Source organism: Diadema setosum, chromosome 6 (assembly GCF_964275005.1).
Source record: "Diadema setosum chromosome 6, eeDiaSeto1, whole genome shotgun sequence".
Taxonomy (NCBI): domain Eukaryota; kingdom Metazoa; phylum Echinodermata; class Echinoidea; order Diadematoida; family Diadematidae; genus Diadema; species Diadema setosum.
The window spans coordinates 28,074,942-28,087,705 of record NC_092690.1 but is presented as its reverse complement, the minus strand read 5'-3'; the positions used below and the strand labels follow the sequence as shown (position 1 = coordinate 28,087,705).

General features: G+C 37.3%; 1 protein-coding gene across 1 annotated transcript in view; it reads right to left on the bottom strand.

Annotated features, from left to right (window-relative positions):
* The window catches only part of LOC140229684 (sushi domain-containing protein 2-like), a 30,954-nt gene that overhangs the window by 1,409 nt on the left and 16,781 nt on the right, over positions 1–12,764 (bottom strand). The window contains 4 exon segments of the mRNA XM_072309927.1: positions 7,710–7,874; positions 8,613–8,816; positions 11,439–11,672; positions 12,488–12,614. Coding sequence (XP_072166028.1) covers positions 7,710–7,874; positions 8,613–8,816; positions 11,439–11,672; positions 12,488–12,614 — 730 coding nt within the window.

The following is a 12,764-nucleotide window of genomic DNA, read 5'->3' as shown; positions in this document are numbered from 1 at the left end:
GGGTGCAATTTCGTCACAATATCAAGTGAAAGATGGTAACCATCTACATATGAACGACATCAAATATGTACTTCTACATACTTCTAGGGGGCCAGGCCAGACAGGTAGCGACATTGTTATCAATTAGAAAAATAGAATTGTATTCTTCATGCCCCCCCCCCCCCTGAAAAAAAAAGAAAAAAAAAAACAAAAATTGATTAATAAAAGAGGACAAGAACGATGTATGGATTAATTTTAGAGCTTTGATAATGCCATCGTGCTATTTTTAATAGGCTTTCCCGGTTTTTAGCAAGAAGATCATGGACAGGATGTACCTTTTTACCTCTTCTCTTTCTCGATTCACTAGTTACTTAGGCTATATTAGATACCCTACCCTCCTGCTTAAACGTTTTGGAGTAAAATCTATTTGTAATTTTCTATGTAACTATAATGTAATTCAACTGATTAAAACGTTTTATATCGCAGGGATTCACCTCGATTTGTGGCTTGTGTTATTCTCCCCTCCAAACAGTACATTTTTTTTGTGAAATACAATAGCTGTTTTCATTGATGCATCTTGGTTTGTTTTTCCGAATCCCTAACGCTACCTTAATAGACGATATTTTCTTAATTAATACTAAATCAACACCCTCGTAGGTTTATTGTAGAAAGATCTATTACACACTTTTACAGAATTTTGTTCATTTTCTTCACAAACACACACCAACGCAGACACAATTAAAGATTCTGATTATTTCAGGGGGTGGGGGCAACTGATGGGGTTACACTCTGTCAACTCTCCTTTTCCATCTCTCATTATCTTTTTATGCCATTATCAGGACACCCTATACAATTTATTGGTCTATAGGTGGCGCTGTTCATCCTGTCGGTCTCGTGGGCCTTCTTAGCTTAGTGTCGGTCTCGTGAACCTCTTTTGCGTAATGTCGGTCTCGTGAGCCTTGTATGCGTAGCGTCGGTCTCGTGGGCCTTTTAAGTGAAGTGTCGGTCTCGTGGGCTTTGTTTGCTTAGTGTCGGTCTCATGAGCCTTATGTGCGTAGTGTCGGTCTCGTGAGCCGTATAACTGCTGGGCTTATTTTACTTGATGTCGATCTCTTGGGCTTTATTTACTCAGTTTCGAACTCGTGGGCTGTATAACTGGTGGGCTGTATGACTTGTGAGCTGTATGACTCGTGGGCTGTATGACTTGTGAGCTGTATAACTTGTGGGCTGTATGACTCGTGGGTGTCGGTCTCGTGACGTGCACCCAATTTGTCACCCTCGCGCTATCATTAATTGACTGGAATCATTGTGAAGTAGGCAACTTACACTTTCTGCATAAAACATTTCCGAAACCGGTTATCTAATGCTTCTATTTCCTGGGGGAAGTGGGTAGATCTTGTTGGAGCAAACCCTCTGGTTTATCAACGCAAACACTAAACAGGTTATCATAGGTAAATGAGATTGTGTTGTTGGTGTTCAAGAGATTTCATTTCCATTTCTTAATTTTAGCATACCTATGAGATTTTACTATATTCTCGAAGAAAGCAATTGAGAAAAACAGATTTTTCTTTTTTCCGAGATCGACATCAGCATGACACTGTCAATTACCTTGACAGGAGAAAGGAACATATCCGTTCTCAACAACTTTTCTGTCTGCATCTTTGCCTGCAGTTCTTAATTTTCTGTCCAGGCGGAAACAAGGGTACCTGACAGTCAATTTCTTTGGAGAATTAACAAGACATCTTTATGCATCCTTTCATATCTTAAATGCGTTTCCGGGCGTTTCAGGAACTGCCTTCGGCGTACGTGTGTTATAAGAATGGAATTCCCAAAATAAGCAATGTGTGGGTGCAGTGCACAGTCAACCGAGATGACCATAAACTTTAAAGACAGCGAATTTATCCCCTGTTCTGTACTGTCAAGGTGTATGATTTTTACTGCATTTTATCACACATATCGAAGAGAAAAATCTACAACAAAGACAGACAAAACGGAAAATGGGATTAACAAGGTACAACCTTAACTATTGTTAAAACATCAAGTAATTGATACGTTGTTAAAAGACTTTGACGATATTCGCTCTTACTTTTTGAGCACATAAATTCTTGTATCTTACAGTTAACTCCACGAATATTCATCCATCACATAGAAGAAGTGATAATATTGATATACGATAACTTTCATTATTTATGAATACCAAGTATAAAGCACACTTGCCATTGAAAAAGCAACTTGGTCTCTTGTATCGTAGAAATGCCAAGAATGTTACAACGAACACAATCGTAAATGCGACAGCACTGATGAATCCAATGAATACAGCCCATGCATCTGAGGAGAAAGCGGAATAAAAGTGGAATATCTTATCAACCTTGGACATTAGCTACTTGTGGGTTATATCATTATGTATATAAATACATATTATACAGGGCTCGACAACGTCGGACAACCAATTCACCTTTATGAGGCCCGATTGGCAACCAAGATCAATAACAAATTGTAACTTTTGCTTTTATTTTAGGCCACAACCAGACAAAAAAGAGTTATTGTTGAGTCCTGATATGTATATATAATATTCATATGATATTATGTAACTCTTTATCCACCTTTAGACGTTGTGTTTATAAGCTATTTCAGCAGTAAACCATGCGGTGGAGTGGGATATGATTATAATTGAAAATGTCTCCATAAAGGTCAAAGGTGGTTCCATAGTTATAAATACTGTAGGACCTATATGCATATGATACTTTCATCCAATTTTACCTCATCTGTCCATTTCAAGTTCCGCCTGACTTATTATAATTATGGAGCAATGCTAATGAATCTTACATTCAAAGACTTTTAATGCTTCGAAAATATGCGATATACGATTTACTTTTTTTTTGCCCATACCTATCACTTTTTTCTTGAAGATGTTGCTACAGAACGATGTGTATAAATACTACGATGTGAAATTCCTACCTTTGTCGGATTCTGTTACGAAAGAATTGTGTACATCTAATGATAAAATTCACAATTATAGCCGACTATTAGCGAGTTATTTCTCAGTGGCTCTTATATCTCGAACTTTATTTTACTTACTTACCACCTACAATTACATTGTTCTTACCTAACTGTGAAATTCTCCTTTGCAATACGTAATTCTAAATCTTCAGATTTCAGTTTGAATATGAAAGTAATGCTTAATAATTATATTATTATACCCAAGCTTTATAACTGCATGGAAGTGGAAAGTGTTACTCAATTACCCCTTATGTTATGAAACATCGTATATTCTGTTTGTACCTGTGTGTTTTGATTTGTACTTGCCTTTTAACTCATAAATTAGTCAGGCGAGCCATCTAGTGTCATATGCTTTATGGCTGCTGCCTGCCTTTATTTGAAGCAAAGTAATCGAAAGTAAAACTTAAAGCAGAGAGAATGATTTAACTCTATATAGTATTTATAGCTTTGTCATCATTTATTCTCTGTATATACATCTTGGACACAACCCCGAATACCCTCAGAAATCTCAGCTTTCATAAGAAACAGCATATGTAGTCACTTCTTTAACGCAACTCTGTCTTTGAATAAAGATCCTCCCCTATCCCTTCCATTGCCCTCTGAACCACGGAGTAATATTAATTATAAAAGAATACCATCTAGTATTGTGTGGAGATGATATATTCTGCAAAGTGCAAGCACTGTGAAGCTTTGGACACGTGTTTTCAAGTAGTTACATCCTGTCGAACTTTGAACATAATTCTGAGATTTACATGTAAATACTCAGTGATGAAAGTAAGTAACATCAGCATCTGAGGAGTATTTTATGTGTTATACATTTGCCTCTTCATATAACAATGAATGGATGTTTGACATACAAAAGCATTGAAAAGGAAACAATTATTGAAACAAGAGATAAAAATAAGGGTCTATTTTCATGTCTATTTTCATGGATTACAATAATTAATGTGTCATGTATGAAACCTTCAGAGCCAAGATTCAAATTATGAACAAAGTTATGAAAAGAAAAAATAAGTAACAACATACTAAATAACAAGCAAACTGCAAAGAAATCTCCCAACTTCTCTCTTCAAACTTACATGACTGATAGCCCCGGCTGCAGACTACTTTCTCTGTGGTATAAACAGTTGAGAGAATCTTTGTTGGGCTTGCGTTTTCGCTCTCTGTAGTATAAACAGTTGAGAGAATCTTTGCTGGGCTTGCGTTCTCGTTCCCTGTAGTATAAACAGTTGATGAAATCTCTGTTGGGCTTGCGTTCTCTGTAGTGAAGCTTGTTGTAGCAACCTCGGTAAGACCTGGTGAGGGAGAATTAACGACAACGATTTGTGTTAATAAACACGCAAATGACGTGAAACATGCATTCCTCAAAAGCCCTTATACCTAAGTTGCGTACTTTTACCTCATCTACGCAATAGAGACAGAAGTTTGCAAACTGCAATACTCCAGAATCAATAAAATTCAATAAAGTTAGAACGAGACAATCACAATTACTCGAAGAAATTTCATTGGTTATAAGGAGTACAATTCCCCAGTTTTAAGGCACTTGTAGGTTTTCAATCGAAGAGTTTGTTTGCAAAAACCGAAAAGTCCATTTTTGAAGATTTTGAAGTACGATGTCTTGTCATAAAGTACAAAATAATACCTTTTAAATGATACATTGGTCACTACATATAAAGGTACATTTCTGAAGTTATGGTCAAAAGAAGCAAAAATTTTCTTATTATTCTCTTTATTTTTCTTGACCTTTAATCGCAAATATCTCCATTTGGCAAATATGGACTTATCGGTTTTTGCAAACAAACTCTTCAATCATTGATAGTAACTTTGTTTAATTTCATAGTATAGCTACGGTTGGCACGGTACCTCCTGTCAAACCCTGCGTGCAAACCGATTGATTGGCCCACGAAGTTCCGCTGTTTTTGAAATGCGTGAGGAGCTTTATTTTCAAGGCAACCCCACTTATAACCCAACTTTTAAAGGTATAAGCGACAGCATAAAATTATGAAAATCACATGACTCCAAAGAGTAGATGATAATTATGTACATTATAATACACCAATATTATTCTGAGGACACTAGTGGCAACACACTAATATCTTCTATTAAACTTTTATGAAGTTGCAAAAGGTACCGTTTGTAAAATGCAAATGCAAATGCAAATCACGAAATGCAATGAGCAATGGGTGTTCTGGTTCCACACATCAAATAAGTATTTTAATTCATTTCAATTATTTTTTTTATTCCATTAATTCAGATAGCGCGGACAATCTCCAAATGAAAAAAAAAACAAACAAACAATTTGTCATCATTTTAGGTTCATATCATATTTGTTATTTTTGTTTTTCTTTTATGTCTGAATTGACAATTTGATCGGTACAATTTGAAGTTAGCACTGTAGAAATATGGGGACTCAGACTTGGCACAGTGCTTCTTCAGTTCATATTCATTTGACGCAGATAAAATTTTGCGTTATCATACATGTATTTATATGTGACCGTGCATCACAAAACCAGCAAAAAATCGCACCCCTTGTGATGGCTCACACAAGGTGAAATGGGTCAACTGAGTCAATCTTGAGTTGTTCATATTTTTTGAAAGAGCTATCCTTCTTATACATTATTTTTTTAGTTTGGGAACATAACATAAATGGGAAAGTGTGTTTTCAGCAGTTTTTCTACAACCCTTTTTTGGGGGAGAATACAATGATCGGGTATGTCTTAGAGTCCCCTTTTCATTTCTTCAAATCCTTTACACACACTTCACTTTTAAGTCTAATAACTTTTGAGAGGATAATTCTACTGCTTTGAAAGTTGGCATTAATCGTGGACAGAATGTGCTTATAAAACATGCTCAATTTCAGCTTAATCTGATAATCCCTTCATTGTTGTTTCTTCCATGGTTTACATTCTGTGTTTTTGTCCCTTTCGCTGGACAGCTAGCACGGCTTGGTAAGGATTAAACTAAAAATCCATGTCTGGCGACTTTTTGTTGGTTTTGTGATGCAGGGTCACATAATAACGTTTGGATTTGGATAAGGAAAATAGGTTGCATTTATTTTATTATGAAATGAAATTCAGAGCGTTCTTGGACAAACTTAATTACTGTGTAATCGTGAGGACAAAGCTACATAATTCTCGGTATTGCCAATACATCTCAGGTGTCGTGCGCAGAGCAGAGGTTTATATACATTATGGGGTAGCTCAGGGGACAAACTTGTCATAGTTTTGGCTGCATATGCACTCAGCACAGCAAACAAATAACGTTTTCAAAACGTTTCCTAAACGATTTTTTGAGGTTCCGTACGTCTTCGTATGAAATTGATGTTTTTTAAACGTACACATACAACGTCAAAGTAGGGACTTAGCATTTACCGCAAAAAACATTTTTTTTTTGAAGTTTTAAAAACCTCAATGGATGTTACAAAACGGTTTTATTATGTCTGCTACGCCTTCGTCCTTTCTAAAGGTCCACAAAACGTTTTTATTATGTCTTCTACGTCGACTTCGTCTTTAATGAAGGTTTAAAAACGTTTTTATGTGGTCCGCTACGTGTTCATCATTAGTTTCTTTATCATGACTATTCATGCCTATTTATGAATATTCAAATAAGAAAATATAAGATTTGAAAACTAGTGGAAATAATTTCAGATGAAAGACATTAAAATCTAAAGATTTATGCTGGGTTTAAACTTTCTGTGTTAAGAAATAAACTTACCTACGTTATTGTTCAGTTGTTCACAATTTCAAATTGTGTTATGATGAGGTATATTCATATGTTAATAGGCCTAATTAAGGTGTGTGTGATCTAATTTTAGTAACTATGTCTTCAAGCATTACAACATTTTGCTGGTATATAAACAATGTGATACAGATTCATCAATTGGGAGTAGGATGTCCAGTATAAGTTTATAGGTGGTAGGACACTAGGAACAGGACACTGGTTAGGATAGAATTATATATATATATATATGACCTATATATATATATTTTTAAATACCCAATAAAAATAAACATTAAACGTTCTTAGAAGGATTCCTGGAAGTTCTAGACGGATAAGAAAGGTTCTCTAAACGTTCTGGAACGTGTCATAAGACTTTTTATACGTTCTTAAAACGTTTTTTGAACATTCTAAACGGTTTTCAAAGGGTTTCTGGACGTCCGCAGAACGTCCACAGAACGTTTTAAATATTCTCAAAAGGTTTTACTGACATCATCTATAACGTCAAAAAGGTTTTCTGCAGGTCCTTAAAAATTCCGAAAGGTTTTTTTATTGTTTTTTTTACACGTTTAAAAAACGTTTTTAGAACGTCCATTTGAAACGTTTTAAATACGTCGAAAACCTTCCACAAAAAGACGTTCTAAAAACGTTTTGACAAAACGTCCAAATAACGAACTTTGAATGTTTCAAGAACGTTCAGAAAACGTCCAAATGTTAGCTGGGATGTGACGTTCCGTCTTTATCCAGGGTATTTTTAGTTAGTATTTTTTTTTTTTTGCTTTCAAACATGTGACCAGCACATTGAAGCCTTGAAGTAGACCAAGTGAACCATAACTCTAGTGACCGCAAATCAGTAAAATTGTGATTTTTTAAACTTTTTTGTCTTAGCAATAATCATATCTGTCATAATAATGTGCTTTCACTCTTTATGATTTCATCAATTTCGTCTAACATCGGACCACTCTAAGCGTGCAGCGTGTACACGTCATTTCCGTTTGAACTTTGACGCTTACTGATGCAAGATGGCGTCTCATTGGACCATTGCCCGTCGAGACACTCGGAACTAGAGGATCCACTGAGGGAGAATCCCTCGTCGCAGCCGAACGTTGCCACCTGGCCTGTCTCATCCAGCGTGATGGACCCGTTATTTGGAGGATCGAGGCGGCCACACACTGATTCTGCACAAAGAGCACAAACATGACAAAGACAATGAGACACAGGGAGAACTTGTTGTAGCACCGACTGCTACAACTTATTAAATTTCTTCAATTCAAAGGTTTTATTTTCACTTCTTTCAACAGAATGTACAAAACGTATAAATTATAAAGTAGGTCCTACTTACGCCGTTAAGCGTAAGTGGTGGTTAGGACCCACACGCAGACGCACGGGCGGAAAATTCATTGCTATTTTGATTGGGCACGCCTATCCAAAGGACGAGTATGATTGTAATATGTTTTGCAGGGAGTAGCAGGCAGAATAACAGCGATACTACTGCATACAGTTATGTTCTGACTTTTTTTTTTGTTCCTAGCTCATGTTTCACAATTTCCTGTCTCTCAGAGACATAAGCACTTGAGATTATAACAGTCATAATACCGTGGACCTCGCTTTAATAGGTTGACCTCACACGAGCTGAATATCATCATTGAACGATTAAATTTATTTAATGTCCATATCAAAATTGAGTGTGCGCAAACAGATGTTACATGTTATCGACTATACTACGCAATAAATAGGACCTAGTTGAGTACAAATCAAGGGAGTTATTACATAAAGCATCATATAAGAATACTACATGACATAATTCACAAAAGAAAAAATAGTCGTAGTTTTTCTCTTTGCGTTTTGTTTGCTTTGTTTGAGCAGGAGTTGTTTTGCTTTGTTTTGATTTGTGTTCCAAGCGACTGTTTATTTACCTATGCATTCATTCTCTCCTTCGGTTCCAGTCCATCCCAGCGTGCCGTTCTCTCGCATCTCACACCTCCTCACCACCGAACCTGTCAAGATGAGGTTGCCAAGGCAACCGAAGATGAGCTCCGCATCTTCGAAGTACAAGTTTGTCGGGTCGGACGGAGTCCTTGTACCGTTCAGGGGAGTTGGTATGTTAGGGCACGCATCTCCTGCGGATATGATGTGGAAAGTGTGTGCGCATGTGAAATTGTTTCTATTTCTTTTTAGGCTGGTTTAAAATATGAATGTGACCGCTCATCTCAAAACGAACACACAGTCGCAGCCCTTGATTTTGCTCGAGGACCTCAAAAGGGTGAAACAGGTCAACCAAGTCAATCTTGAGTTTTTCAAACTTTCAAAAAGAACGATTTGTACATGTATACTTCGTTACATTATTCATAAGTTTGGGGATATAAAATGAAGAGGAAAGTGTGTTTTTAACAGTTTTTCTACAATCCTTTTTCGTAAAGTAGTGCGATAAGGTAAGGCAGAGCGGGGAGACTGAGTGGGACATTATTTCAAGTTCGCCGATTTTCTTCTTATATCTTTTTATAGAAGAGATGATTACATTTCCTTTCGGGCTTGCAGGAAGGTTCATAATTATAGTAGGTTACATAAAGAGCTATAAGCTGGGGGTGGCACTGTTCTCAATTTTCTGCAGTTAATGAAAAGAAAAAACCTTATTTGGGGGAAGAAGTTGACCCATCCGTGGGTAAAGTGGGACAACGGCAAGGGAGAAATAGGACGGTGGGGGTAAAGTGTGACATCCTATAATGTCAAAGTTGACAGGCGTAATGAAACATTGGTAATGAAAACAGTCAATCATGCTTTAAAATGATCTTTATTTCAACAAAACAAGTTTGAACAACATGTTTGAAAATCTGAAATGCTTTACATGTAATGCTATCATGAGGGACATATGGGACACGTTGTTCCAACTGTCCCTCACGTGACATATACATAAATATGTACGACTGCTCAGTAACCATGCAGGCATTTGTCAAAAACAAGTTATATTACATGTAGTTGCATGTTAATAAGGCTCACCACCAACTTAATTTTATTGTGCCCTTGAAATCATGAATACAAAGACAACAGGTTAATTAACCTGATTTAAAAAAATATATATATTTTGGGGAAAATTTTCATTAGCAATTTATACATACTTAGAATTTGCCGAACTGCATTGCTTTCTTAGTGTGATGTATGGTTGCTAGGGGCTTATTATAGATGTAAGCCAATCGCTGATTGGTTGAACAGTTTTTGATTCAGAGAACGTGTCCCACTTGACCCGCGTCCCAACTCAACCCGCTCTCCCCTACGTCTTTAGAGGTCCCTTTTCATTTCTTTAAAATCCGTTACACACCCTTCAGTTTAAACTCTAGTGACTGCGGAATAGATGATGCTACCACCTTGAAAGTTGACATTTATTATGGTCAGAATGTGTTAATCCTTTCATTGTTGTTGCTACGGTGGTTTACATCCTGTTTTTTCCCATTCATCGCACAGCCAGCACGGTTTCTGAAGAATAATCGAATGAATAGACCCTTTACTTCACAGCCTATTTTATCAGTTCTCACCTTTCAAGAGTGTGTGCTTCCTTTCCAATATTTAGATATGTTAGAAGAGTCCATTCGAATTGAGTTATACATCATTTAAAAGCTTAGAATCTGCTCTATCAATATCTGCCCTTAACTAAAAATCCATGTCTGGCGACTTTTTGTTGGTTTTTTGATGTATGGTCACATATGTAATTGCAGTGTTGCAATAACTTATCAGCAACGACAACTGTCTGGTATAGGTTACCATTAAAGATTAATCAACGACAAAATAAGGATGTTAAGTGATAAACAGAAAGCTGGTTGCTATACTAGGCCGGTGAGCTAGCCCTAATCACTAACACGACTAAGTTGACTCTTCGCTGACTTGACAGACTGTGAGATTGCCAAGGAATTAATAATGATTAATACTTCCTGTATTTTTGATTGGCCAAAGCCGACATGACAACGATGACGATTGCATGGCGATGACATCATCACCTCATGTACCGAGCTCGTGTAGTTTTGACCAATAGAGGTGTTTCGTGGGAAACAAATGGAGCTTTAAGTTTAAGGATCCGTGAATGCCGTGTTTCATGTATGATTTCACAAAACTTTTTTTTTTGTGCATTACGTCTAGATAAATGTGGGATGGCTTATTCCCGGAAAGGCATCAACACGCACTTGTTTTGATAAACAACAACTGTATATTGATATCAGTACTGAGTCTACAAGATATGCGTCATTTCATTTAAAAAAGAATGATGTAACAGCAACTCTTGTTGTTATGGAAACAACAAGAATCCAGCTTCCTGAACGGCTGGTGCTACGGAAAATCGTGATACTAGCAAAATTTGTTATCCAAGCATCTTTTATGAAATGGGGCCCAGATCTTTTGAATCTAGTCACCTTGGCAATACTGAAAAAGATCTTAAACTATAAGTTGTCCCCATTTACCAGTCATACCAATAGCAATCGGAAAACAGACGATTTCATTACTGCTCGTGATTTTACGTCCATAAAATATTTTGTCATCGGCACTTAACATATGATTCCGAAAATTTATCCTCGTGGTCAAAATTATTGCAATTCTCTGGATAAAGGAGTGAGCGAATTGTCCAGCTATTAAAAAGAACAAGCTACCAATCAAATCGCAGGATTCAACCGAGCGGAACTGTTTCGTGATCACGTGATGGGAATTTGCTTATTAAACCGATTGCACGCGATGAGGTAGAACAAAGGGCACCTGCTCACGTTTCTGAATAGTGTCGTAGCTGGTTTGGAACACCGTGTACGTCCGGTAGGTAGCATCGGCCAGGGTGGGGTCGAGGGATACGGTGTAGTCGAACAAACACTGTTCGACATCGTAGCACTCGTCGTAGCTGTAGAGGTTGACCCCGAGCGCGGGCACGAAGGAATTGTTTTGGTAGGAGCTGTGTTCATTGTTCCCCGTGTAGTAAAAGAGCTGATAATCCTCCTCGATTTCCCCTTGGATAGTACAAGTAAAATGTTCAGGGATGGGAGGGGGAGACAAATTTTATCTAGAAAGAATAGTAGTAAAAGCAAGCGATTATTAAGCAGAGGGATGAAGGTTGAGGTGTGAGTGTTTCTTCAAATTGTCTCCCTCTACACCCCTTTACGATAATTCGTTAATATCATAGATCAGCAGTTGCAATCCTGTACAAATTTCATTTGAAGAAAAACTCACACCTTAAGAATAGCAATACTTTCTTCCGAGTGCGTTAGGATCGGCATTTTCAGTTGATGTTTTTGGAACCTATACACACAGTGCTCGAAAAGACCTTTCTGCACCGAATATCTTAATTAGGGCTTCGTGATAAGATAAGTTATGTGGACCAGCCTGGCTAGTAAGCATCGTAATCTTCCAATCGAACAATAAATAATAGAGCGAGAACATGCGTTAAAGAGCTAGAATACCAAAACGTGGGAATTTCCTTTACCATTCCCATCCTTATGTAATTTGGATTATGCATGTATACAATGTATATTCAAGAATATGAAACTACGTTTTCTTCATTTTGTTACTCATCATCACATGTATTTTGTTAATCTACGTTTTTGTACATTATATGATATGATTTCTCTGTTTATTTCATGGAAATGAAAATAATTTGAACTTTGGACTTTGAAAAGAAAATGGTCTGTTATAAAATATTGAATGCCGTAACCCATGGATATCGACTTCTTCTTCTTCTTCTTCTTCTTCTTCTTCTTCTGTATTGGGCGATTCTTTTATTTCTCCATCGCTTGTGTGACTGAGTGACGTCACATAGGGTACTTACAGGTGAGGCCGAAATTGTGGATCTCTTGGTCGGTGGGGTTGTCGCCAAGGACTGTGCCGTCACGTCTCCTCAGATCGTTGTCAGCGTTCCCGTCCATGTTGCCGAGTAGTCCATGCAAATAGCTGGACTGTTTGAAAGGTTGGATGGAGGGGAGGGGGGGGGGGGGAGAGAATACAAGAATGATTAATATCACAGATAAACAGTAACATTGATTATTCAATAACACTCCCTCCCTTCACCTAACTCGTATTTCCGTCCATGTAAGCCCCCTAGTTAA